This window comes from Lactuca virosa, chromosome 1 (genome assembly GCF_052849685.1).
Source record: "Lactuca virosa cultivar CGN04683 chromosome 1, Lactuca_virosa_CGN04683_v6, whole genome shotgun sequence".
Taxonomy (NCBI): Eukaryota; Viridiplantae; Streptophyta; class Magnoliopsida; order Asterales; family Asteraceae; genus Lactuca; species Lactuca virosa.
The window spans coordinates 81,701,271-81,729,178 of NC_136426.1; the positions used below are offsets into that span (position 1 = coordinate 81,701,271).

At 33.2% G+C, this 27,908-nt stretch overlaps 1 protein-coding gene across 5 annotated transcripts in view; it reads left to right on the forward strand.

Moving 5' to 3' along the window:
* Positions 1-7,401: 7,401 nt before the first annotated feature.
* Positions 7,402-27,908, forward strand: part of LOC145148867 (putative receptor-like protein kinase At5g39000) — a 65,220-nt gene continuing 44,713 nt past the window's right edge. For 2 of the 5 annotated variants that reach the window (XM_079075176.1, XM_079075177.1), the window contains exons 1-2: positions 7,402-9,628; positions 9,774-9,839. In XM_079075176.1, coding sequence (XP_078931302.1) covers positions 8,027-9,208 — 1,182 coding nt within the window. In that variant the 5' untranslated portion in view covers positions 7,402-8,026 and the 3' untranslated portion in view covers positions 9,209-9,628; positions 9,774-9,839. Of the gene's footprint in view, positions 9,629-9,773; positions 9,840-15,934; positions 16,232-21,878; positions 22,150-25,259; positions 25,344-27,908 lie in introns of those variants that run through there. The other 3 variants (XM_079075179.1, XM_079075175.1, XM_079075178.1) reach the window with 3 other exon arrangements.

Here is a 27,908-nt window from a genome sequence, read left to right on the forward strand (position 1 = left end):
TTGATCAAAACTAATTAAATAATATTATTAATATATTAGAACTTATAATATATTAATAAACCTTAAGTGTTATTTCTCTCATTTTAGTCTATCCAAATGCATGATGCCATGCAACCCAAATGGACCATGCCGGGTCGGGTCAAGTACATACCAAATATAGTTATGGACTTTGACACTATATCCAACAACATGGTGGCAGCCACCACCTCATGGTGGTGGTGGTGGCTATACTCGATTTTCTGGCCAAACAAACACTATCTACAACCCATCTACGCGATTCTGATTTGTTCAAAGGGCTTAGCCACCCACCTGCTGGCTCGCGACGATGGCAACACTATTTTGCGATGGCAGCCATTACTTCAGGGTGGTGGCGGTGGTTTTTTTGTTGGTTCCCAGTTAAGCAACACGGCGACAGAACGAAAGGAAGAAGAAAAGAACGACGACAACGAACCGTGGCCACCTTTGCGCCTACAGCCGACGACAGCGATATCCCCGACGATGACGACGCCTCAACGATGGTTTTCAGCTTTGACGGCGATGACGAGCAACGACGTAGCGACGGGTAAGCAGCAGCCACAGCGAACACAACACCCTCCGTCGGCAGTGTGACGACAACGACGGCCTCACGATGGTTTTATGGCTCCTAAGCGGTGGTTGGTGGTCTGAGAACGAACGAACTCGTTGATGGCGGCCGGAGGTTGAAGATGGAGAAGGTGGCGGCTGATAATCCCGCTAGGGTTAGGGTTTCGGGGGTTATATACCCGACACCATCCAAATTCATCCCCATAATGACAACTATGGCCCCTCCTTTCATTTTAAGCCCATTATACCCCTGATCCTCTAATTCCTTTCATTTTAAGCCCAACAGTTACCTAACAGCCCCTCCTCAACAAATCCTTTTCAAATTAGATCCGAAATTTACTCTTTAGCCCTTAGCATTCCAAATTCTTTCCAATTTAAGTCCAATGATCGAACTTCAGCCATGTTAACATTTTTAGTTCCTCCTCCTCTCATTCTTTTCAACTTAAATTCCAATAATTACCATGGAGCCCCTGTCTTCATAGATATTTACAACCTAAATCTGGATTTCACACTTTTAACCCCCAATCTCTAAAATTATGACGATTAGCTCCTTGAGACCAACACCTCGCTATATAATTATTGATTTTAGGGCTACTATACTGTAACACCCCGAATTCAGAAGACCTAGAAAGGAAAGGAAATACCTCAAAATCAGAAGACGAATCGTCGAGTAGGTGGGTTGACTCGACGAGTAGAGGCATGAATTGGGCCGCGGGTTAAGTGACCTACTCAACGAGTCAGAGGACTGACTCGACGAGTTGGTCTGGGTTTGGGAAACCCTAAATTCGGACTTGGTGCCCTATTTAAGAATCTCATTCTTATTCCACCAGCCTCATTATCAGCCTCCACTGTCCAGAGCATACACCTCGAAACCCTAGTGCCTCCCATGAGTTTGTAAGCCATTTTTGTGAGATCTTGAGTATTCTTGAAGCTTAGAAGAACAAGAAGGAGGTTGGAGGTTCAAGAAGGAAGAAGTAGATCTAGAAGATACACCCTATTTGCTGCATTTCTTGGTAATCAAGTCTTCATCTTGGCTTATAGTTTCTTAGATCTAATTATGTCCATTTTATGAGAGCTTTGGACCATGGAGCTTGATCTATGTTTCAAGGACGTCCCAAGCATAGACCCTTTCAGATCTGGAGTCCCTAAGAGTGGTTGAGGCATAAAGGTGTAAGCTTTATGCCCTTAGAAAGCCCCATAAGCTTAAAGAGTTATTATGGCCTTTTGGAGCCTTAAAATCCATGCAAGGAAGAAAAGTTTGAGACTTTACATATTCTTTTGGTATTTAAGACCTTGATCTCAGTCCTCCTGCTTTGGATTGGAGTAATAAGGGTTTTTGGACCATAGAGATATGTCTTATGAGCTAGGGTTTTGTCTAAACCCAATAAGCAGGATTAGGAGTGGGTAAAGTTGGAAACTTTACCCTCATGAGATCATTTCTAGCATGTAGACGAAGTTTGGGGTTTGGATCTGAAGTGCAGGGGATTAATCTGTTAAGATGGCCCAATCAGACTGAGGGACTCGGCGAGTCAAATGAGGGACTCGACGAGTCGAAGTGTATTGTCCCGTTTCTGTTCAAGCTAGAACTCGGCGAGTCTGCGAGTTGACTCGGCGAGTTGATTTGATGATCCGCGAGTCTGTTTAGCCAGGGAACTCGGCGAGTCAGGGGTTGACTCGGTGAGTGGGTTCAGGATTTCAGTGTTATGGGTGTTTATACTCGACGAGTTGAATGAGCCACTTGGCGAATTGAGTCAACTTGGAGTGTTGACTTTGACCTTTGACCGTTGACCTTGACTTTGACCTGATTTGACTTCTGAGGGTGTTGAGGTCTAATTGTTATCTTGGGGTATTGATAGTTCGGGGAGTCGAAGGATCAGCACTCCAGGCGATTGTCAGTTAGCAGCCAGTGGAGTATCAGCAAATTTTCAGCAGTGCAAGGTGAGTCTCCTCACTGGGTGCATGGGTCTACGGCCACAATGCTGACCCATTATGTTTATGTTTATTTGTAGTAGGAAGACTCGGGGGTTAGCCCTAGGCACTTATTGTTATATGTTCCGAGTTACGACCCGATGACGGGCGAGGCCCGAGGAAGGTTAGAATGCTAGAGGTCTTTGAGATTCTTGCATGAGTAGGCATGATAGACTCAGGACCGGGGGTCCGATGTCGGGGTAAGCCCGAAGTATGTTAGATGATAGTATGTTTCCGGACCGGGAGTCCGATGCCGGGGGAATCCCGAGGCAGGTTCTTATGTTGTATGTTAGATTATACTTGTTGTCTCTGTGATACTTGTATGTGCCTGGTAGGGAGGTGAGTGTGGGCGAGGTCCCGTATCTCACCACTAGATGAGTATGGATGGGGTTCCATATCTCAATATTAGCAGAGTAGGGGTGAGGCCTGTGATAGGAAGGGAGTGAGTGTGGGCGGGGGCCCGTATCTCACTATTAGCAGGAGTATGGACGGGGTTCCACAACTTCAGTAGCTGACCAGGGGCGGGGCCCTAGTTAGGCGAGGCCTTAGATCGGGGTACAGTTAGAGAGTGTTTATTTATGTACTAGTATGCTATATGATTGTATATATGTGTTTAGCGGGCGAGGCCCGGAGACAGCCGGGACCTAAGAGAGACAGATTTGTATACCGAGCGGGGCTCGATGCCAGGTGGGACATGATGCCAGGCGGGGCCCGATGCCGGGCAAGCCCCGATGCAGCGGGCGGGAGCCCAATACGTAGTTATGTGTTCATGTTTATGCGTATATGGTATGTAGTAGGTTGGGGAACTCACTAAGCTTCGTGCTTACATTTTTTAGTTTTGGTTTCAGGTATTTCTGGTAGCGGGGGGAAGAGCTTGGGGTGATCGCATGACACACACACACACACCAAAGGAGTTTTCGCCTAGGATGTTTACTCTGATAAAATGAACAAGTGTTTTGAAATGATACTCTGATTTGATATAATGACTAATGTTTATGGATGATCGATTTTATAATTATGGCTTGATTAATGATTTAAAAATGAAATTTTCGGACCGTATTTTTGGATGTTTCATATACATTCATTAATTTATTTATTGATTTATTAAACAAACGGGGTGTTACATATTCTTTTATTAATAAGGATGGATTTTTATGATTTTATGGATTATAATATAAAAAGACAAAATATATAAACGGTACCTCTTGTTTACCAAATATCATAACATCAGTATTTGTTAATTTTTTTTTAACAAATAGTCCCTATGGTTTCTAAACTTGCATAGGTTTCTGAAACTTGCACTAATGGTCTCTCAACTACATAAAATTACTTATTTGCCCTTTACTAATTTCCTTTATCTTTTTTCTTAAACTAAATCTAATAATTAAAAATAAGAAAACAAATAAACCCTACCCACCCCACCCCACCCCACCCATCCTACCCCTACCCCCACTTCTTTCTTCCCGTTCTCTCTTTGAATCGCCTTCCTTATCTTTATTATCTCTCAATCGAATATTATACACTCCTCACCTCCCTTTCCACCGTCGAATTCCCTAGTCCATCCCAAAATTGCCACTACATTTGCTTCTCATTATCTTCACCACCACTCCTCACCATAGACGAACTCAACGTCACCACCAACAATTCTAAAATAAACGCTCATTGTCAGTGACAGTGGATCCAATTTCATTACTGCTAATCGGACCACCACTAAACTCTACCATTGCTCACCTTAATCAGTAACACTATCAACCCCAACCTTTTGTCACCTTAATTAGTAACACCGTTTGTTACATGTAAAACATATAACAACCCACCCGCGATTCCCCTGTTCATCATCATCGTCTCGCCACCATCACCATAGGTTCTCTTCACCATCACCATCACCATCACCCTCCGCCATCGTGCAATCGTCGTGATTCGTAATCCCCCACCCAATTTACTAACATATTAGAACTGATTCACTTCCATAATTTTCTGCAATCAAACACCCAATAATGGCTTTTTGCATCTTTTTCTCTTTTTCTGTTTATATCTCCTTCGTTTTGAGCTTTTGTTGATCCCATAAAAAACGTAATGTTTAGATGACTCCATTTTACATTCTAAAACTTCACTCAAAACCCATATGCAACACACCAATTTTCAACTTCACATGGGCACTAACTTCACAACAGTAACATCTACCTGTAACTATACATCTACTACTTTTACAAACTCCTCTTTTTGCCACTCCATTCAATATGACGCCATGTCTATTATAAATGCCCTAATCTCCAAACCAAAATCCAACATCCTTTTTGAGCCAATACTATAGAGCTCATCATGCTTAAGAAAATTAGGGTGAGAATTTGAGACTTAGCAACGAATTGAAAGGAGAGATTAGAGAAATTCATCGACGGTGGTGGTTTTCCCGGGAAGAAGACGAAAAAAGATGGGATGTTGACTAAGGGACTGTTTGTTTTTTCAGAAAAACCACTTCTGACCACTTCTTGCTGCGTCGTGCATCACACGCGCAGCACTTGGCCTTTCACAACTGTTTGTTTTTAGAAGACTTCTAACTTAAAAACTGACGCGCGTGTGTTGCGTGGCGCAACACTGGACCATCCTCTTCAAATCACTTCTCACTTACTTTAAGTTATATTATTCAACTTAGATTTGTTTTAAATTTTTCAACAACATTTTATTATTTTAATAATATTTGAGGGATATTATAAACAATTGGAGTATATTTTATATAATTTCAAATAATTTTAAAACTGGTTGGTAAATTTCATAAAAATATTTTTTGTGTTACATTGTCTATAACCAAATATTAATAAATGATAAAGTTAATCATTAAAATTACCAAATTTATTGAAGTTAACCGGAAAAATAATAATTGTCTTTAAAAATTTAACAAAAATGAACATTTTTTTAGGTAAATTAACAATTTTATTATTGTTATTTAACAAATATTATGTTTAATTATTTTATATAATAATTTTTAAAAATCATATCATCACAATGATCTTTATATTTGATTTGCATATAATTAAACTAAATAAATTTCTTATTTAGATTTATTTTTAAAAATTATATAGTTAATTTCAGTTTATTACAACAGTCTATAAATGTTAAAAAACAACATACTTCTTATTACAGGCTGCAACCATTTGATCCACCTCTTATACTGCAGAGGGTTGCAGTTATGGTCCGCAAACTTCAGCCGTTTTCGCTTTGAAAAACAGACAACACTTAAGAAGACGTGTGAGGGAGAGGAGTGGGATAAGGGGTGATATATAATTTCTTTTCTTTTTATTTGTAATTGATATATTAAAAAATGATAAATAAAATTATAAAGGGTACAGAACTATAGAAGTTATTTTATAAGTGGTAAAGGTCAATTATGCAAGTTTTAAAAAACATAGACAAAAATGCAAAAATGGTCCCTGTGGTTTGTCATTTTTTGTGGATATGGTCCAAACCTTTTGAAAATTGGATTTTTGGTCCTTATTGAGAGGTTTGTGTGTGGAACAGGTCCCTGGAGTTAACCACCGTTTGTTTTTGGCTGTTAAACCCCTCATGTGCATTGCACACGAGGGCATAAATGTCTTTTTACTCGAGAGGAAACAATGGGCATAAATAATCCTATACATCACAATTAAACTGATTATGTGAACAGTTTCTTCAACCCAATACAACACTCAATCAAAACAACACTCAACCACAAACTAACAATGATAAAATCAACAATCCAAACAACCAACAACAATTGAACCCTTACAGTAAAAATTGATTGATTCTTTGTGTTTGTTTGCATCTTCATTACCAGCCAAGAACAAATTGGTTCTCGTTCTCGTGTATACCTGTAACAAAACAAGAAGGAGCTTCATGGAATCCCCCTTTCCCTCCTGACCACACAACAACCCCAACACCGCCAGTTGTCTCCCACAACTCCACCACCATCTTCATTCCATTATTGTGAACGGAAAAGAAAGAGAAGAAACAACTGGATTAAACCCGCCACAACCCTCTCAACCCACCCTCGGCCTCCCTCGTTGTCACAGAACACCACCAAGACCGACGAGACCCCCTGCTACTTCCATTCTTCTTTCTCTCTTCGGTCAAACCAAGCACCACCGGTAGTGGCGGTGTTGTGGTGAACCATCGAGGAGCTACCCCTCTTCCTCATGCCGAAAAACATTGCCCCAAAACACCCCTGATACCGTTGTTCTCCCTCCTTATTTCCTCTTCATTTGCAGTCGAAGAACCTCCACCTGAGCCGAGGTTTGTCGGCAATCAAGAGGGCGATGACCCTCTTAAGTTTCCCTGTGCTCCTAGTCGGCTCTATAGCATCGAACACCCCTAAAATCGGCGTCGATCTGCCCTGTTCCTTCCCCTCTCGTGATGTGCTCGCCGATCGACCCGTTCGTTTTCTCATTCCCGATCAGACGACGATTAAGCCCACAAGGGTCGCCGGAGATCGACGCCCTTCCCTTCCCTCCCCTCGTGATATCAGCCACCACTGGAGCTTCCATCGATGAATTTGGTTCATCTGTTTCCTCTCTAGTAAAAATACATTTATACCCTCGTGTGCAATGCACGTGAGGGGTTTAACAGCCAAAAACAAACGGTGGTTAACTCCAGAGACCTGTTCCACACACAAACCTCTCAATAAGGACCAAAAATCCAATTTTCAAAAGGTTTGGACCATATCTACAAAAAATGACAAACCACAGGGACCATTTTTGCATTTTTGTCAAAAACATATAGACCATTCATAGAAAATAATTAACAATAATGCGTTAGTGACTTCTAGTAAAACTATAAAGACGATTTATATAGTTTTGTCTATTAAAGATAGTTCAAGAAGAGCAAGTTTCAACCGGATCTTTGGGATGATCAGAGAGGAGACGGAGCTCCAAAGTTCCGATGATTGTGGAGTATTCGAGGTTCGGAGGGTTTGAGTAAAGGATTTCGAGAGTTTGGACGGCGGCTGCCGGAGAGGACAAGAGTCACAACAGGTCGGAGGGTTTGGGTATGCCTGAGATGGAGCTGGCCTGAGCGGCGATCAACAGGTCAGAACTGTTCATGGTCGTAGATCTCCGGAGAATTCGGTGCCGGCGGTATCTTGGTTTCCATTGGATTCGGCGGAGATTCAGGCAAGGGGAGAGGTTGGCATTTTCTGGAACAGAGCTAGATTTCCACCAGGGTTCCCGCAAAACGAGATTCCCGCCGCCGATGGCGGCTGGGTTCCAGTATGGTGACTAGGGCTCTGATATTTGGTAAGGAATCGTGATTTATATTATGAAAGATGAACATGATAGGTAGGAAAGGCTAATTACATGGAAAGTTTCTGTAGTGATGGTAACATGGGGATTGGGGAACTGGGGAAGTATAGAAGCAGGTAGGCTGGACTTCTATATACGTTGAACATCCTCTTCGCTTCACAATTTTTGGTTTTTGGTCTGGTTTTTACTTGATAAACACAAACATCATGTCGTCTTCGTCTTCCTACAATCAGTTTATTCACTTACAAATTCCGCTTGAAGAGATACAATCCGCCACCAACAGCTTTTCTGATGAAAATCTCATCAGACGTGGTGGATTTGGAAAGGTTTACAAAGGTCAACTCCTTCGGGATGGTCAACACATCGATATTGTTGCACGGAGGTTAGATCCTGAGTACAGGCAAGGAAAGAAAGAGTTTTTGATGGAGATTACACTGCTTTCGGTTCTCAAGCATGACAATCTCGTCTCTATCATTGGGTATTGTGATGAGAAGGGGGAGAAGATCATCATAAACAAGCATGAGACCCATGGAAGTCTCGACAAATTCCTCAAAGATCCGTCCCTCACATGGATGCACAGATTGGAGATATGTCTCGGTGTTGCGCGTGCATTGAGTTACATTCATTATGATAAGGGACGTGATTTTAGCGTTATACATCGTAATATCAAGAGCTCTAAAATCTTACTAGATGATAACTGGAAACCCAAGTTATCCGGTTTTGAACTTTCCATGAAAAATACAACAGCTAGAAGACACCGGCTTCTCCTTGATCGTTTGAGTGGCACAATAGGGTATATAGACCCAAAATATGAAAAGACAAGACGCCTCACTCACAAGTCGGATGTATACTCGTTTGGGGTTGTATTATTTGAAGTCCTGTGTGGGAGGAGAGCATTCAATAATCCCGAGTGGTTTTCAGCTCAACTGGAAAAACAAGATCTGAAAGAGGAATCGGAGGATACAATGGTTGATCATGAGGGACACTCTCCTAAATTGGCAAAGCAAAGTTCCACAGAGGGCTCAGGGGAAGTTGCTGGAAATATGGTTGTCAGCATGGGACAAAAGGGTCTATCATCATCCAGCATGGGGCAACAACTAAACTTCAGTGCATCAGGAATAAAACAGCCTCCATCAATCAGTGAAATACAGCTTCGATCATCAAGTGAAATGCGGCGTCCATCATTCACAAATTTATCCAGGGGAAACTTTTCAGTAGCATCACGCACGACATCTTATGGCAGCTTAGCAGGTATAAACCAATCAAACAAATCATCAAGAGGAATTCGACCTCTATCAGCCGTAGACATACCGTTGGCATCATCTAGAAACTTTTTAATACCATCACGAACCACATCATTAGGACGCTTAACAGATAAAAACCCATAACACAACAAGTTATACAACTCTCTAGACTCAATGGAGTCTGTAGGGAAGAGTCTGGTAGGTCGAGAAGAAGATGAATCTAACGTCAATACACAACAACGTCCTGCACTAAATCCCCAAGACATGTGCATGTTCACCTTAGCTCCCTCAGCTAGATTCCATTATGAAGAGAGATTTGGGCATCTGTGTATTCCAGAAGAACAGTTATTAGCTCCATTGGCCATATCTCTTTATAAACAGAAAAAACTATATGATCTGATCGATCCTGATCTACGGAAAAAGATGAACCCAAAGTCACTCGATGTCTTTTCAAAAACAGCATTTGATTGCGTGAAGGATCAATGGTCAGACCGCCCTGATATAGATCAAATTGTCATTAGACTTCGAGAAGCGTTGGATCTTCAGTGGAAACATGAAAATCCTGTAAGGCCATTTTCTTCTTTTCCTTTCCCTCTTTTTACTTTGTTTTCTTTTGTCTGTCTATATCATAATAACTTTTATATATATATATATATATATATATATATATATATATTGCTGTTTACAATTTCCATTGAATCGGTTGCAGGTTATATTAAATGAACACTCTCAAGATGCCGCTGAAGTTGAAGGGACATCAATCAATCGCTTGAAGGTAATTAATTATTATATTTTATGTTATTTTGGTTATATACGATATTTTGGTCATATATTCATAGTTGTTAGACTCATTTGACTCGTACTAGTCATGACTCGACTCGCTAGTATGACTCGAAATCTGCGTGACTCGGTGCAAAAATAGCGAGTCAATGCTTGATTCATACCGAATCGTGTCAACTCGTGATTCGATTCGAACGAGACATCTTCCTTTGGGTAAGCTGGTGATATATATATATATATATATATATATATATATATATATATATATATAGAGAGAGAGAGAGAGAGAGAGAGAGAGAGAGAGAGAGAGAGAGAGAGAGAGAGAGACCTGAACAATAATAAAAGGGAGTGAACAAGTGAAAGTAAAGTGACGGGCTGCAAAAAAGGAAATTACATTTTCGAGTCACGAGTTGAGTCCAATCACAAGTTGAGTCACGAGTCGACAACTATGTGTTACCCTAGACTAATTTTAAAATGATATAGAAAATGGCAAAAATAGAAATTGAAAATATTATGTATTTTGTTACTCAAACACAGAGGCTCTTTCATTTAAAATTGCAAAAATAGTCCCCATGGCTTGTCCTTTTCTCTAGACAAAATTGCAAAAATAATCCATATGGTTTCTTATTTTATGTGGCTAAGGTTCAAACCTTTGAAAAGTTGTAGATTTAGTCATTTTCAACAAGTTTTGTTGTGGTTTTGGTCCCTCTTCCGCTAACTTTAACAACTTGATTGTTAACTTTTTTAAAATGGTTGTTTTATTCATAGGGACCATATCTACAACGAAACTACAAGGACCATTTCCACATATTTTCTTTTTAGTTTTCTTGAATTATTATATATTAAAAAAGGTTATTTTTCATACATACTATTTATATATTAATAAGTATTATTTTATAAGATTATTAATTTATTTTAACTAAACTTTTTTAATTTCTTTGTTATTGGATTTTTAATTGGATTATTATATATGAATAAATATTATTTTTAGTGCATAATATTTATATATTAATAAATATTTTTTTTTTTGGATTATTAACTTAGTTTAGATAATTTTTTTATTGGAGTAATTCTTTTTTATCTGATTATTATATATAAAAAAATATTATTTTTAATATATAATATTTATATCTTAATAAATAGGGTAAATTACATGAATGGTCCCTATGGTTTAGGGTAACTTGCCCGTTTGGTCCCTAACTTATTTTTTTAACTCGGAAGGTCCCTACTGTTTGTTTTTGTTACACGGTTGGTCCCTGTCTTACATAAAAAGTTTATTTTTCCCTTGATTTTTTAATTTATTTAAATAAACACACCCTCAACCCCACCCCTCACAATACCTTACCTACCCTACCTTTTTTTCCCTATTTAAATAATTGTCTTTTTACGTAAGGTAGGGATCAAACGCATAACAAAAACAAACAATAGGGACCAAGCGTGTAGCAATAACAAACACTAGGGACCTTCCGAGTTTAAAAAATAAGTTAAGGACCAAACGTGCAAATTACCCCAAACCATAGGGACCATTCGTGTAATTTACTCTAATAAATATTACATTTTTGGGTTATTAATTTCTTTTTTGGTATAATTCTTTTTTATTTGATTTTTACTTTTAATTTATTATTTTCTTTATATAATAAATATTATTTTGTTGGATTATTAGATTATTAGTTTATTTTTAATTTAATATATGCTATTAATTCTTTTTAATTTTATTAGTTCCACCACAAAGTCGTCAGAATACGCAAAAGCGTTGCCTCTCATCATCGAAATTGTCGGGATCACCACAAAACATCTTCATCGAAGGTCGGACAGAAACCCACCAACATTTTCCAACCAACGATGACGATAGTCACATGCGATAACACCATTACCATCACCTGATCACCACTACCACCACTTTTAATGTTTATAAGAGTTTGTTGCACATTGTTTGGGATATGGAGGATTCCAATGGGTTTTTGAGGAGGTTGTCGTAGGTGGCTACTGATGATGTTGGGTGGAAAAAGTTAATAGTGTTTACGTCGAACCTCCGATGAAGGTGTTTGGAGGTGATCTCGACGATCTTCGTTGATGAGAGGAGGTGCTTTTGTGTATTCAGGCGACTTTGTGGTGAAACTAATAAAATTAAAAAGAATTCATATCATACAATAAAAATAAATTAATAATATAGTAAATAATATTTATTATATAAAGAAAATAATAAATTAAAATTAATGTATTATTATTATTATTAGGATATAAATAATATAAGTTAAAAATAATATTTATTAATATATAATAATCCAATGAAAAATAATTACTCCAATAAATAAAATTAACTCAAATAAATTAATAATCTAATATATATATATATATATATATATATATATATATATATATATATATGGTCCTGTAGATCTTGGTATCAGAGCCATGGAATACTATGTGATATTATTTCATTTTATTGTTTATGAGTATATTCAGTAAATTCAAAAATAGTAATAAACAACTGATTAAAAATCAATTAATAGAAGAATATGAAGTACCAAAGAATCTAGATCTTTTTAATAAATGGACAATTCCTGGTATCAACCCTAAATTAATATATGAATTAGGAACCTTTGAAGAACTAGGTTTTATTCAAACTGTTAAAACTACAGAAGAGAATTTAACTATGAATGAAGATGATATGACAGTTCAATTAATAACCCCACAAGATATTGATAGATATAAATATATTTATAATTACTTACATATTGGTTTAGTACAAATTGCTTTTAAACCATTAACATTACAGGGGTTACCTGAAAGCTTTTTAGCAGTCCTTAGGGATGCTAGAAATAAAAATTGGAAACAATCTTTAATGGGTATAATAAAATCTAGTTTATCTCATGGACTGGTATATTTTAATGTTTACCCAAATTTACAACTTTCCTTGTTTGATAAAAATATTTTTCAAGCTCTGACATTAAATGTCAAAACTCATGGTTATAATTATCTATCAGGCTCAGAAGTAATATGTATATGTTATCGTATATATTTTAAACCATTAAAGACTATGAATCCTAAATGTAAGAGAGTTAATAAACCTATAAATGAAACAATTTTGATAGAAAGTAATTTTGATATGTCAAAAATTACAACCAGAAAATCTATAAAATGGGATGAAATAAAATTTCCTCAACACTGGGTTTTAGAAAATAATGTACCACCCACACCTTTAATAAATAATAATATAGAAAGTATTATACAAACTTCTGATCGCGTCGTTACTATTGAGTTTAACAAAGAAACAGAATATGAAAACGATCTAATAAAACGAACAAGATCTGCAAGATCTTCACATTCATACATATCACCACTAGATTATAAGGTAGAAGTCCCTTTTACTCGTGCTTCTGTTGATATTAGAAAGATAAATAATTTAAATATACATGATGATATTGTGTATGAGGCGGAGACATCTACTCCTTCTGAAATGAATTTTACAGTTTAATGGATTTAAAAGAAAAAATAGATTTTAGCCCTGGTTCTCAGACAAGAAAAATTATTTCAGAAGAATTTTATTCAACTAAATGGACATTTTTTAAAGAATGGTTATTTAAAAATTATTCAAAAGAGGAGTTACAAGAAATACAAAATAAATTTTATGAATATTTATCCTCTATAAATCAAATTATACATTTTATTTCTTGGTTTACTTATACTTTTTTACATAATATTCACAACATAGAAAGAGATTATACTCTATCAGGAGACAAGATAATAACAAGTATATTTCCACCTCAAATCCCTTTTACAATCACAAATAACAATGTTACTATAAAATTCTCGGCTTATCAAAAACTTTTTGAAGAAAAGACTCTTATAGTAGATATAAATCATATTAACAGTATGATTCAACAGTTAAATTTTCATAATTTATATTCTATAATATTAGGAGAACAATTAATGAATTTACATAAAAAAATAGAAAAAATAAATAGTCAAAAAGATATAATAATACAGAAAAAAGACAAAGAAAAACAAATAAATGCTACTATTCAACTACCACAAAATATTATTGGTTATAAATTAAAAAAATACGATTATATGCTAGACATTATACAAGAACAAATGAAAAAATTACATATTAATACTATAAATAAAGACTCGGATGATGACTTAGATATAAATGATTCCCAAATAAATAAAATTAATAATTACGACAGTAAATTTGCTAGAAAGCCTGTTCAGAGAATGTATTATTATCCAAGGCCAAGCCCTCAAGATGTCCTACATGAGGAACAAGAATATGAAATTAACAATAGTTATAGTGGTAAAAATGTCTATGAATGAAACTTAGATGGTTATACTGAAAGACAGATATATAATATGATTCATAGAATGTTAATGTATAGTACAATCGCTAAAAATACAGGAAATAGTGATAGACAAGTAGCTAATATGTTAATTGCTGGATTTACTGGCCAATTAAAAGGTTGGTGGGACAACTATGTGGATGAAAAAAATCAACAAGCTATTCTTAATACAGTTAAAATAGAAAATGGGATTACTACTCCTAATGTAGTTTATACCCTTACTTGTACTATAATAGAACATTTCACAGGAAGATGGTCAGACAATTCTAAAAACATTCGTACTCTATTAAACGGATTGTTTTGTAAAACTCTTACATCCTTCAGATGGTATAAGGATACTTTTTTAAGCAGAGTAATGGAGCTCAATGATTGTAATAGTGTTGATTCTTATAAGATCCTATTATTTTATTTTTATCAATAGTTAGTGGAAGTATCATTTCCAGAAAAGGATTTCCTAAAATCATTGTATTGCTGGTCATATTTTTAATTACTGTGAAATTAATAGGTATACAAATATTTTCTGTACAAATTTTTGCATCTGTTAATTTATATCTAATATCCAATTTTGAACCTGATACTTCTCTCAACGTATGTGTTGATTTTTGAAAATATTTAGTAGGTATTATTCCTTTTCGTATGCAGTTTAGATCTGCACCACTATCTATTAAAGCAACAAAATTTCTTTGATAGTTGTAAGTAATAAATAAATTGACTGTGACATGCCATTTTCTAGAGATTACTAGTTCCATGGACTGAAGGAAACTATTATTATTATTATTACTAGTACCAATGTCATGTTTGTTTTGTAGTTTTTCTAATCTATTAATTCGTTGATTGTTTATCAGTTGGTCATTTTTTATTTTAGATATGTCCTGTTTTAATGATTGAATTTCATCTTGTAAATCCTGTACTGTAGGCTTATTAGCACAACTTTTATTTCTTCTTTCTTTTAGCATATCCTGTACGTTTTTCATGGAATAGATCCCTTCTTCTTTAATACTCTGTTCCCTAGTATTCAAATTTTCTATTATTTTTTGCCTTATTTCTGGATCATTAATTTCTCTTAATAAGTTTTCTATATCATTGCTAATCACATTTATGGTTAAATTTTCTTTAAATTGAGACTGGAGTAAGTATAACTGGTGGTCTATGTTACATGAGCATTGTTCTAAATTATCACAATGACATTCATCTTCTTCAGACTTTGAAGAATAATCAGAATGGTAGTCTATTATATTATCAGAATTATTATCTGAAATTTCTTCTTCAGAAGAAGAATTATCAATCAAATTTATTAATTGCAGCTTTATATCTTCACTTAAGTCCATGTTATTAATTTGTTTTTTTATCTTTTTATTTTTGCATTTATTAGCATAGTGCCCTGTTTTTCCACACGAAAAACAAGTAGGGGGTTTTTTATTAATGTTTTCTTTTCTAATAAATTTCTTTTTTATGTGTTTATCTTTTTTGTTAGAATCATTATATTTTCTTTTGTAAAATTTTTTCTTTTGTTGAAAATCTTTTTTCTGTTTTTTCTTACTGCTATTAGTTTCTATTCCGAATTGATCACAAAATTCTCCTAGTTGTCGTTTTTCACTAAGATGATGAGTCTTAATTTGATGGTTAAGTTTTATTTCACTACATAAGGCTAAGCCTTCCTGTATACATGTTCCTATTAATTTTCCATACGTATAATCTTCGTAAGGAATTGTGTTATCTATTCTTAATTGGTTTTTTACTCTTTCAGCAAAAAGATTTGGCAAACCATCTATGGATTTAGATTTCTAATAAACACTATTACAATCATTGAGCTCCATTACTCTGCTTAAAAAAGTATCCTTATACCATCTGAAGGATGTAAGAGTTTTACAAAACAATCCGTTTAATAGAGTACGAATGTTTTCAGAATTGTCTAACCATCTTCCTGTGAAATGTTCTATTATAGTACAAGTAAGGGTATAAACTACATTAGGAGTAGTAATCTTATTTTCTATTTTAACTGTATTAAGAATAACTTGTTGAGTTTTTTCATCCACATAGTTGTCCCACCAACCTTTTAATCTAATATAATAATATTTATTACTATATATATATATATATATATATATATATATATATATATATAAAAATAATATTTATTCTTATATAATAATCCAATTAAAATATCCAATAATAAATAAATTAAAAATAATAATTAAGAAGTTGGTATCAGAGCCATGGAATACTATGTGATGTTACCTCATTTATTTTACTCTTCATGAGTATATTCAGTAGATTCAAAAATAGTAATAAGCAGGTGATTAAAAATCAGTTAATAGAAGAATATGAAGTCCCAAAGAATTTAGACCTTCTTAATAAATGGACAATTCCTAGTATCAACCCTAAATTTATATATGAATTAGGAACTTTTGAAGAATTAGGTTTTATCCAAACTGTTAAAACTACAGAAGAAAATTTAACTATGAATGAAGATGACATGACAGTTCAGTTAATAACTCCACAAGACATAAATAGATATAAACATATTTATAATTATTTGCATATTGGTTTGGTGCAAATTGCTTTTAAACCATTAACACTATAGGGATTACCTGAAAGTTTTTTAGCAGTTCTTAGGGATGCTAGAAATAAAAATTGGAAACAATCTTTAATGGGTATAATAGAATCTAGCTTGTCTCATTGACCGGTATATTTTAATGTCTACCCAAATTTACAGCTTTCTTTATCTGATAAAAATATTTTTCAAGCCTTAACATTAAACGTCAAAACTCATGGTTATAATTATTTACCAGGATCAGAAGTAATATGTATATGTTATCGTATATATTATAAACCATTAAAAACTATGAATCCTAAATGTAAGATAGTTAATAAACCTATAAATGAGACAATTTTAATAGAAAGTAATTTTGATGTGTCAAAAATTACAACTAGAAAAGCTATAAAATGGGAGGAAATAAAATTTCCCCAACACTGGATTTTAGAAAATAATATACCACCTACACCTTTAATAAATAATAATATAGAAAGTATTATACAAACTTCTGATGGCGTTGTTACTATTGAGTTTAACAAAGAAATAGAGTATAATAACGACCTAATAAAACGAACAAGATCTGCAAGATCTTCACATTTATACATATCACCACTAGATTATAACGTAGAAATTCCCTCTACTCGTGCTTCTGTTGATAATAGAAAGATAAACAATTTAAATATACATGATGATATTGTGTATGAAGCGGAGGCATCTACTCCTTCTGAAATGAATTTTACAGTTTAATGGATTTAAAAGAAAAAATAGATTTTAGTCCTGGTTCTCAGGCAAGAAAAATTATTTCAGAAGAATTTTATTCAAATAAATGGATATTTTTTAAAGAATGGTTATTTAAAAATTATTCTAAAGAAGAGTTACAAGAAATACAAAATAGATTTTATGAATATTTATCCTCTATAAATCAAATTATACATTTTATTCCTTGGTTTGCTTATACTTTTTTACATAATATTCACAACATAGAAAGAGATTATACTCTATCGGGAGACAAAATAATAACAAGTATATTTCCACCCCAAGTCCCTTTTACCATTACAAATAACAATGTTACTATAAAATTTTCGGCTTACCAAAAACTTTTTGAAGAAAAGACTCTTACAATAGATGTCAATCATATTAATAGTATGATTCAACAATTAAATTTCCATAATTTATATTCCATAATATTAGGAGAACAGTTAATGGACTTACATAAAAAATTAGAAAATATAAATTCACCCATTAACAATAAAGATATAATAATACAGAAAAAAGATAAAAAACAACAAATAAATGCTACTATTCAACCCCCACCAAATATTACTGGTTATAAACTTAAAAATTATGATTATATGCTAGATATTCTGCAAGAACAAATGAAAAAATTACAAATTAATACTATAAATAAAGACTCAGATAATGATTCAGATAATACTCAAATAAAAAAATTAACAATTATGATAGCAAATTTGCTAGAAAACCTGTTCAAAGATTATATTATTATCCAAGACCGAGCCCCCAAGATGTCCTACATGAGGAACAAGAATATGAAATTAATAATAGTTATAGTGGTAAAAATGTTTACGAATGGAATTTAGATGGTTATACTGAAAGACAAATATATAACATGATTCATAGAATGTTAATGTATAGTACAATTGCTAAAAATACAGGAAATAGTGATAAACAAGTGGCTAATATGTTAATTGCCGGATTTACTGGCCAATTAAAAGGCTGGTGGGACAATTATGTGGATGAAAAAACACAACAAGCTATTCTTAATACAGTTAAAACAGAAAATGGAATAACCACTCCTAATGTAGTTTATACTCTAACTTGTACCATAATAGAACATTTTACAGGAAGATGGTCAGATAATTCTGAAAATATCCGTACTCTATTAAATGGACTATTTTGTAAAACTCTTACATCTTTTCGATGGTATAAGGACACTTTCTTAAGTAGAGTAATGGAACTTAATGATTGTAATAGTGTTTACTGGAAATCCAAATTCATAGATGGTTTACCAAATCTTTTTGCTGAAAGAGTTAAAAACCAACTAAGAATAGATAATACAATTCCTTATGAAGATTATACGTATGGAAAATTGATAGGAACTTGTATACAGGAAGGTTTAGCCTTATGTAGTGAAATAAAACTAAATTACCAAATTAAAACCCAACATCTTAATGAAAAAAGACAATTGGGAGAATTTTGTGATCAATTCGGAATACAAACTAATAACAATAGGCGGAAACAGAAAAAAGAGTTTCAACAGAAGAAAAAATATTATAAGAGAAAACATAGTGATCCTAATAAAAAAGATAAACATATTAAAAAAAGATTTAATAGAAAAGATTATAAAAAACCCCCTACTTGTTTTTCATGCGGGAAAATGGGACATTATGCTAATAAATGCAGGAATAAAAAATAAAAAAACAAATTAATAATATGAATATAAGTGAGGATATAAAAATACAATTAATAAATTTGATAGATAATTCGTCAGATGAAGAGGAGCTCTCAGACGAAGATTCTGATATAAACATAATAGAATATGATTCTGATTATTCGTCAAAATCTGAAGAAATTGAATGTAATTGTGATAATTCAGAACAATGTTCATGTAACATAGACCACCAATTATACCTAATACAGTCTCAATTCAAAGATGAATTAACTATAAATGTAATTAGTAATGATATTGCAAACTTATTAAAAGAAATAAATGATCCAGAAATCAGGCAAAAAATAATAGAAAATCTAAATACTAAGGAACAGAGTACACAAGAAGAAGGGATATATTCCATGAAAAACGTTCATGATATGTTAAAAGAAAGAAGAAATAAAAATTCCGCTAATACGCCTACAGTACAAGATTTACAGCTTGAAATTCAAAACCTAAAACAGGATATATCTAAGATAAAAAATGACCAGCTAATAAGCAATCAAAGAATTAACAAATTAGAAAAATTACAAAATAACCAAGATATTGGTACCAGTAATGACAATTTCCTTCAGTCCATGGAATTGGTAATATCTAGAAAATGGCATGTCACAATTAATTTATTTATTACTTATAATTACCAAAGAAGTTTTGTTGCCCTAATAGATAATGGTGCAGATTTAAATTGTATAAGAGAAGGTTTAATACCTACTAAATATTTTCAAAAATCAACACATACGTTAAGAGAAGTATCAGGTTCTAAATTAGATATTAGATATAAATTAACAGATGCAAAAATTTGTACAGAAAATGTTTGTATACCTATTAATTTCACGGTAATTAAAAATATGAGTAATAATATTATGATCTTAGGAAATCCCTTTTTAGAGATGATATTACCCCTAACTATTGACAAAGATAAAATCATAGGATCTTATAAGAATCAACCCGTTATACTAAATTTTGTCTCGGACCCTTATTCTATCTGGGTCAATGAGTTGAATTTAAAACGAAACCAAATAAATTTTCTGAAAAAAGAAATCAGAAATGTTCAAATAGATGAACAACTAGAACAACCTAAGTTACGGGAAAAAATTAGATTTTTAACAAATCAATTCTCTTTGAAAATATGTAATGATCATCCTAATGCTTTTTGGGAAAGGAAAAAACATATAGTTACACTTCCTTATGAGGAAGACTTTAATGAAAAACAGATTCCTACCAAGGCAAGACCTTGTCAAATGAATTTCGAATACTTAAATATATGTAAAAAAGAAATAACTTCCTTATTAAATAAAAAACTAATACAACCTTCCAAATGTCCATGGTCATGCACTGCCTTTTATGTAAATAAACATTCTGAACAAGAAAGGGGAATACCAAGACTAGTTATAAATTATAAACCCCTTAATAAAGTCTTAAAATGGATCAGGTATCCTATTCCTAATAAAAAGGATTTATTAGACCGATTACATGATTCTTTAATATTTTCAAAATTTGATTTAAAATCAGGATATTGGCAAATACAGATTGATAAGAAAGACAGATATAAAACTGCCTTCAATGTTCCTTTTGGACAATATGAATGGAATGTTATGCCATTTGGCCTAAAAAATGCCCCTTCAGAATTCCAAAATATAATGAATGATATATTTAATCCTTATAGCAATTTCATTATTGTATATATAGATGATATCTTAGTCTTTTCAAAGGATATTCAAGAACATTTTGGTCACTTGCATACTTTTGAAAAAATAATAGTAAACAATGGTTTAGTAATATCACAATCTAAAATGTCCTTATTCCAAACAAAGGTAAGATTTTTAGGACATAATATTGAAAAAGGACAAATTATTCCTATACAAAGAAGTATAGACTTTGCTGCGAAATTTCCAGATGAAATAAAGGATAAAACTCAGCTACAAAGATTCTTAGGTAGCCTAAATTATATATCGCCTTTTTATAAAGATTTATCAGCAGATAGTGCAATTTTATACGACAGATTGAAAAAGAATCCTTGTGCTTGGACTAATGATCATACTCAGGCAGTTAAAAGAATAAAAGACAAAGTTAAAAGTCTACCATGTTTATCTTTAGCTAATCCTAATTGGGAAAAAATAGTAGAAACCGATGCCTCTGAAATAGGGTTTGGAGGAATTTTAAAACAAATCCACCCTAACAGTAAGCAAGAATTCTTAGTCAGATTTCATTCTGGGAAATGGACTCCTAGTCAAAAAAATTATTCTACTACTGCTAAAGAAATTTTGGCATTGGTAAAATGTATTCTCAAATTTCAAGATGATTTATATAATCAACATTTTATTATCAAAACAGATTGTCAGGCAGCTAAATTCATGTTTAATAAAGACTTTAAACATGATGTTTCTAAACAAATGTTTACTAGGTGGCAAGCTACATTAGCATGTTTTGATTTTGAAATACAATATAAAAAAGGAAGTGATAATAGTCTTCCCGATTTTTTAACTAGAGAATTCCTAAATGAGTTATCACCAGCTAAGACAGTTATCACATGAAATTACTAATATAAAAAATTTAATTAATAAGGCAGATGTTGAACTGGCCAACTTAGCAAATGAACCATATTCTAGTAAGACAGGAATTAATTTAAGACTGATAGGATTAAGGATCCAACTCAAGAATCTTGAAAACAAACTCTTATTACTCTTAAATTAACATTTCCATTTGCAGGATGAATCCCAATCGCGGAAGAGGCCATCCTTCATATAGAGGTGGTTATCATAGAGGTCGGGGAAATCCTACGGCTTCAAGCAGTTCTTATAAAACTGGAAATTCATCACAAACAAATGATCAATCTCTTCCAGTTCCTGGAAGCCCATTATATGAGGAGTTTAAAGCATTTTTGGAATCAAAAAGGGAAAATACTCCCACTCTCGCTCAAATGATCACAGATGGTGAAACCATCAACGATAATTTTGAATATAAGGAATCACCTCATAGAGATAATATTATTATTTTGGAACATAAAGATATAATGCTTTATTTTGAGAATAATGACGATCCATGGTTTTTAATGACCAGATACTTGGATACAGCGACATACGCTGGATATTCTTACAAACAAAGATTATATTATGAAAATATTTTGAAAATAACCGGATCAGTTGAATTTTCTCATTTTACATCCGGAGGTAATACCAGTGTTTACAATTTTAGTAAAGCTATTATCAAAAAGATCATATCACCTGAGGAATGGGGTTTAAGTACCCTAAAGGAAAAAGAATTTTTAATCCCTCCTTCAAAAATACCAATGAAATTTACATATTGGGATTATATTGAAAGCTTTCATAAAGCCTTTTTATATGAAAATCATCAGAGAAAGCATACTTGGTTTTTTAAAGTATGTGAAAAGGTTTATAACCAAAACAGAGATATACCAAATTGGTTTACTAATTGGTGGATCTCATACGGCCCGAGTATAGATATCCTCCCTGAGGAACCATTCAGAAAATTATATGGGGAATGGTTACCTGTCTCTCCAAGATACCGAGACCAAGTTATACCCTTGAAATCAGAAGGATTGGAAGTAATATCTTCTATGCATTTTTTCATGGAATTTTCTATTCCTTGGATCTGGAAATGGTCCCCATATGTGGATTATACCCCCTCTAAATTTCCTTCCCTACAAAGGTCATACTTTACCAAATTTTGGCCTAAAATGCTTCAAAAGAATCCAGAAACAAAAACCCTTGATGCTCAGGAAACAATTGATCATATCAATCAACAAATTAAGAAATACCAAGACCAAAAACTCTTTTCGGAAATAGCCTCCTCAACAGCAGTGACCCCCTCAACTCCTCAAAAAGTTGATTTAACCAAAGAGGAAATGATCAAGTCATTCAGATTATATTGTTCTGAATTAAAAGAAAATCTTAAAAGATTTTCAAAACATGATACAGATGAAGGTTCAAATAAAGATATTCAAGATAATATGTCAGTTGATAACCAAAGCCAAGGCCAATCACCATGCTTAGCAGGGGAATCCCAGCCAGATGATGAAGAAGTTCCAGATGGTGAACTCCCAATTGATTGTATAATTGACATGATTGAGGAGTCAATCACGCAAAGAAAGAATCTTTCAAAAAACAAAAAGACATCACCACAATAGACTATAGGTGACAGGTGGATGAACCAAAATAAAAGAAGAATATATTCTTCAAGAATTATTGAAGACAGAGGAAATTACTCGTCAGACATTATTAAAGCCAGAAGAATCAAACAAAAAGTCATTTCTACTTTTCTTAAAAGTTGTCTGCCAATGCTAAATGTAATAATTTAGGTTTTGTTTGTTTTTGAGTCCTCCTGATCTATTTAAGGAGCCTCTACCTTATGTTTTAGGCAGGCTGAAAGCCAATTTTCTCTTTCTTTCTTGTAATCTCTCCTCTGTAAAAAACATCTCTGCAATAAAAGTCTGAATTATATTTGGAGAAGCAAAGTTTTATTACGATACATCAATTTTGGATTCGCCTTTCTGGTCAGTTTACTTTCTTAAACTTAATTCTATTTTCAAGCCTAATACAAGGCTAACTTGATAATATCACATAGTATTATCATGGAAGCAGTATCATGATCGGCAAATCATAAAAAAAAAAAAAAAAAAAAAAAGAGTCTGGAATGGAAAAAGGCAAAGTCGTGTTTTAGCCCGCTTTTGTGGCTACTGTGCCGTTTTAGGGCGTTTTACTCATTGACTCGCCTATCTCACCCAACTCTTTTTGTTTTTATTTTTCAAAGTTCTAAAAATTTTGTTATCTGTTTATGGTCCTGCTTGATTTTGTTATCTGTTTATGGTCCTGCTTGATTTTGGTATCAGAGCCATGGAATACTATGTGATGTTACCTCATTTATTTTACTCTTCATGAGTATATTCAGTAGATTCAAAAATAGTAATAAGCAGGTGATTAAAAATCAGTTAATAGAAGAATATGAAGTCCCAAAGAATTTAGACCTTCTTAATAAATGGACAATTCCTAGTATCAACCCTAAATTTATATATGAATTAGGAACTTTTGAAGAATTAGGTTTTATCCAAACTGTTAAAACTACAAAAGAAAATTTAACTATGAATGAAGATGACATGACAGTTCAGTTAATAACTCCACAAGACATAAATAGATATAAACATATTTATAATTATTTGCATATTGGTTTGGTGCAAATTGCTTTTAAACCATTAACACTACATGGATTACCTGAAAGTTTTTTAGCAGTTCTTAGGGATGCTAGAAATAAAAATTGGAAACAATCTTTAATGGGTATAATAGAATCTAGCTTGTCTCATGGACCGGTATATTTTAATGTCTACCCAAATTTACAGCTTTCTTTATCTGATAAAAATATTTTTCAAGCCTTAACATTAAACGTCAAAACTCATGGTTATAATTATTTACCAGGATCAGAAGTAATATGTATATGTTATCGTATATATTATAAACCTTCCTGTTAAAAACGTTTTTCATGGAATATATTGTATTATATTGATTTTGTTATCTGTTTATAATTACCAAAGAAGTTTTGTTATAATTACAGGTCAAATGATAATACTATGTTTATGGTCCTGCTTGATTTTTAATCACCTGCTTATTACTATTTTTGAATCTACTGAATATACTCATGAAGAGTAAAATAAATGAGGTAACATCACATAGTATTCCATGGCTCTGATACCAAAATCAAGCAGGACCATAAACAGATAACAAAATTTTTAGAACTTTGAAAAATAAAAACAAAAAGAGTTGGGTGAGATAGGCGAGTCAATGAGTAAAACGCCCTAAAACGGCACAGTGGCCACAAAAGCGGGCTAAAACACGACTTTGCCTTTTTCCATTCCAGACTCTTTTTTTTTTTTTTTTTTTTTTTTTTTTTTTTTTATGATTTGCCGATCATGATACTGCTTCCATGATAATACTATGTGATATTATCAAGTTAGCCTTGTATTAGGCTTGAAAATAGAATTAAGTTTAAGAAAGTAAACTGACCAGAAAGGCGAATCCAAAATTGCTGTATCGTAATAAAACTTTGCTTCTCCAAATATAATTCAGACTTTTATTGCAGAGATGTTTTTTACAGAGGAGGGATTACAAGAAAGAAAGAGGAAATTGGCTTTCAGCCTGCCTAAAACATAAGGTAGAGGCTCCTTAAATAGATCAGGAGGACTCAAAAACAAACAAAACCTAAATTATTACATTTAGCATTGGCAGACAACTTTTAAGAAAAGTAGAAATGACTTTTTGTTTGATTCTTCTGGCTTTAATAATGTCTGACGAGTAATTTCCTCTGTCTTCAATAATTCTTGAAGAATATATTCTTCTTTTATTTTGGTCCATCCACCTGTCACCTATAGTCTATTGTGGTGATGTCTTTTTGTTTTTTGAAAGATTCTTTCTTTGCGTGATTGACTCCTCAATCATGTCAATTATACAATCAATTGGGAGTTCACCATCTGGAACTTCTTCATCATCTGGCTGGGATTCCCCTGCTAAGCATGGTGATTGGCCTTGGCTTTGGTTATCAACTGACATATTATCTTGAATATCTTCATTTGAACCTTCATCTGTATCATGTTTTGAAAATCTTTTAAGATTTTCTTTTAATTCAGAACAATATAATCTGAATGACTTGATCATTTCCTCTTTGGTTAAATTAACTTTTTGAGGAGTTGAGGGGGTCACTGCTGTTGAGGAGGCTATTTCCGAAAAGAGTTTTTGGTCTTGGTATTTCTTAATTTGTTGATTGATATGATCAATTGTTTCCTGAGCATTAAGGGTTTTTGTTTCTGGATTCTTTTGAAGCATTTTAGGCCAAAATTTGGTAAAGTATGACCTTTGTAGGGAAGGAAATTTAGAGGGGGTATAATCCACATATGGGGACCATTTCCAGATCCAAGGAATAGAAAATTCCATGAAAAAATGCATAGAAGATATTACTTCCAATCCTTCTGATTTCAAGGGTATAACTTGGTCTCGGTATCTTGGAGAGACAGGTAACCATTCCCCATATAATTTTCTGAATGGTTCCTCAGGGAGGATATCTATACTCGGGCCGTATGAGATCCACCAATTAGTAAACCAATTTGGTATATCTCTGTTTTGGTTATAAACCTTTTCACATACTTTAAAAAACCAAGTATGCTTTCTCTGAGGATTTGCATATAAAAAGGTTTTATGAAAGCTTTCAATATAATCCCAATATGTAAATTTCATTGGTATTTTTGAAGGAGGGATTAAAAATTCTTTTTCCTTTAGGGTACTTAAACCCCATTCCTCAGGTGATATGATCTTTTTGATAATAGCTTTACTAAAATTGTAAACACTGGTATTACCTCCGGATGTAAAATGAGAAAATTCAACTGATCCGGTTATTTTCAAAATATTTTCATAATATAATCTTTGTTTGTAAGAATATCCAGCGTATGTCGCTGTATCCAAGTATCTGGTCATTAAAAACCATGGATCGTCATTATTCTCAAAATAAAGCATTATATCTTTATGTTCCAAAATAATAATATTATCTCTATGAGGTGATTCCTTATATTCAAAATTATCGTTGATGGTTTCACCATCTGTGATCATTTGAGCGAGAGTGGGAGTATTTTCCCTTTTTGATTCCAAAAATGCTTTAAACTCCTCATATAATGGGCTTCCAGGAACTGGAAGAGATTGATCATTTGTTTGTGATGAATTTCCAGTTTTATAAGAACTGCTTGAAGCCGTAGGATTTCCCCGACCTCTATGATAACCACCTCTATATGAAGGATGGCCTCTTCCGCGATTGGGATTCATCCTGCAAATGGAAATGTTAATTTAAGAGTAATAAGAGTTTGTTTTCAAGATTCTTGAGTTGGATCCTTAATCCTATCAGTCTTAAATTAATTCCTGTCTTACTAGAATATGGTTCATTTGCTAAGTTGGCCAGTTCAACATCTGCCTTATTAATTAAATTTTTTATATTAGTAATTTCATGTGATAACTGTCTTAGCTGGTGATAACTCATTTAGGAATTCTCTAGTTAAAAAATCGGGAAGACTATTATCACTTCCTTTTTTATATTGTATTTCAAAATCAAAACATGCTAATGTAGCTTGCCACCTAGTAAACATTTGTTTAGAAACATCATGTTTAAAGTCTTTATTAAACATGAATTTAGCTGCCTGACAATCTGTTTTGATAATAAAATGTTGATTATATAAATCATCTTGAAATTTGAGAATACATTTTACCAATGCCAAAATTTCTTTAGCAGTAGTAGAATAATTTTTTTGACTAGGAGTCCATTTCCCAGAATGAAATCTGACTAAGAATTCTTGCTTACTGTTAGGGTGGATTTGTTTTAAAATTCCTCCAAACCCTATTTCAGAGGCATCGGTTTCTACTATTTTTTCCCAATTAGGATTAGCTAAAGATAAACATGGTAGACTTTTAACTTTGTCTTTTATTCTTTTAACTGCCTGAGTATGATCATTAGTCCAAGCACAAGGATTCTTTTTCAATCTGTCGTATAAAATTGCACTATCTGCTGATAAATCTTTATAAAAAGGCGATATATAATTTAGGCTACCTAAGAATCTTTGTAGCTGAGTTTTATCCTTTATTTCATCTGGAAATTTCGCAGCAAAGTCTATACTTCTTTGTATAGGAATAATTTGTCCTTTTTCAATATTATGTCCTAAAAATCTTACCTTTGTTTGGAATAAGGACATTTTAG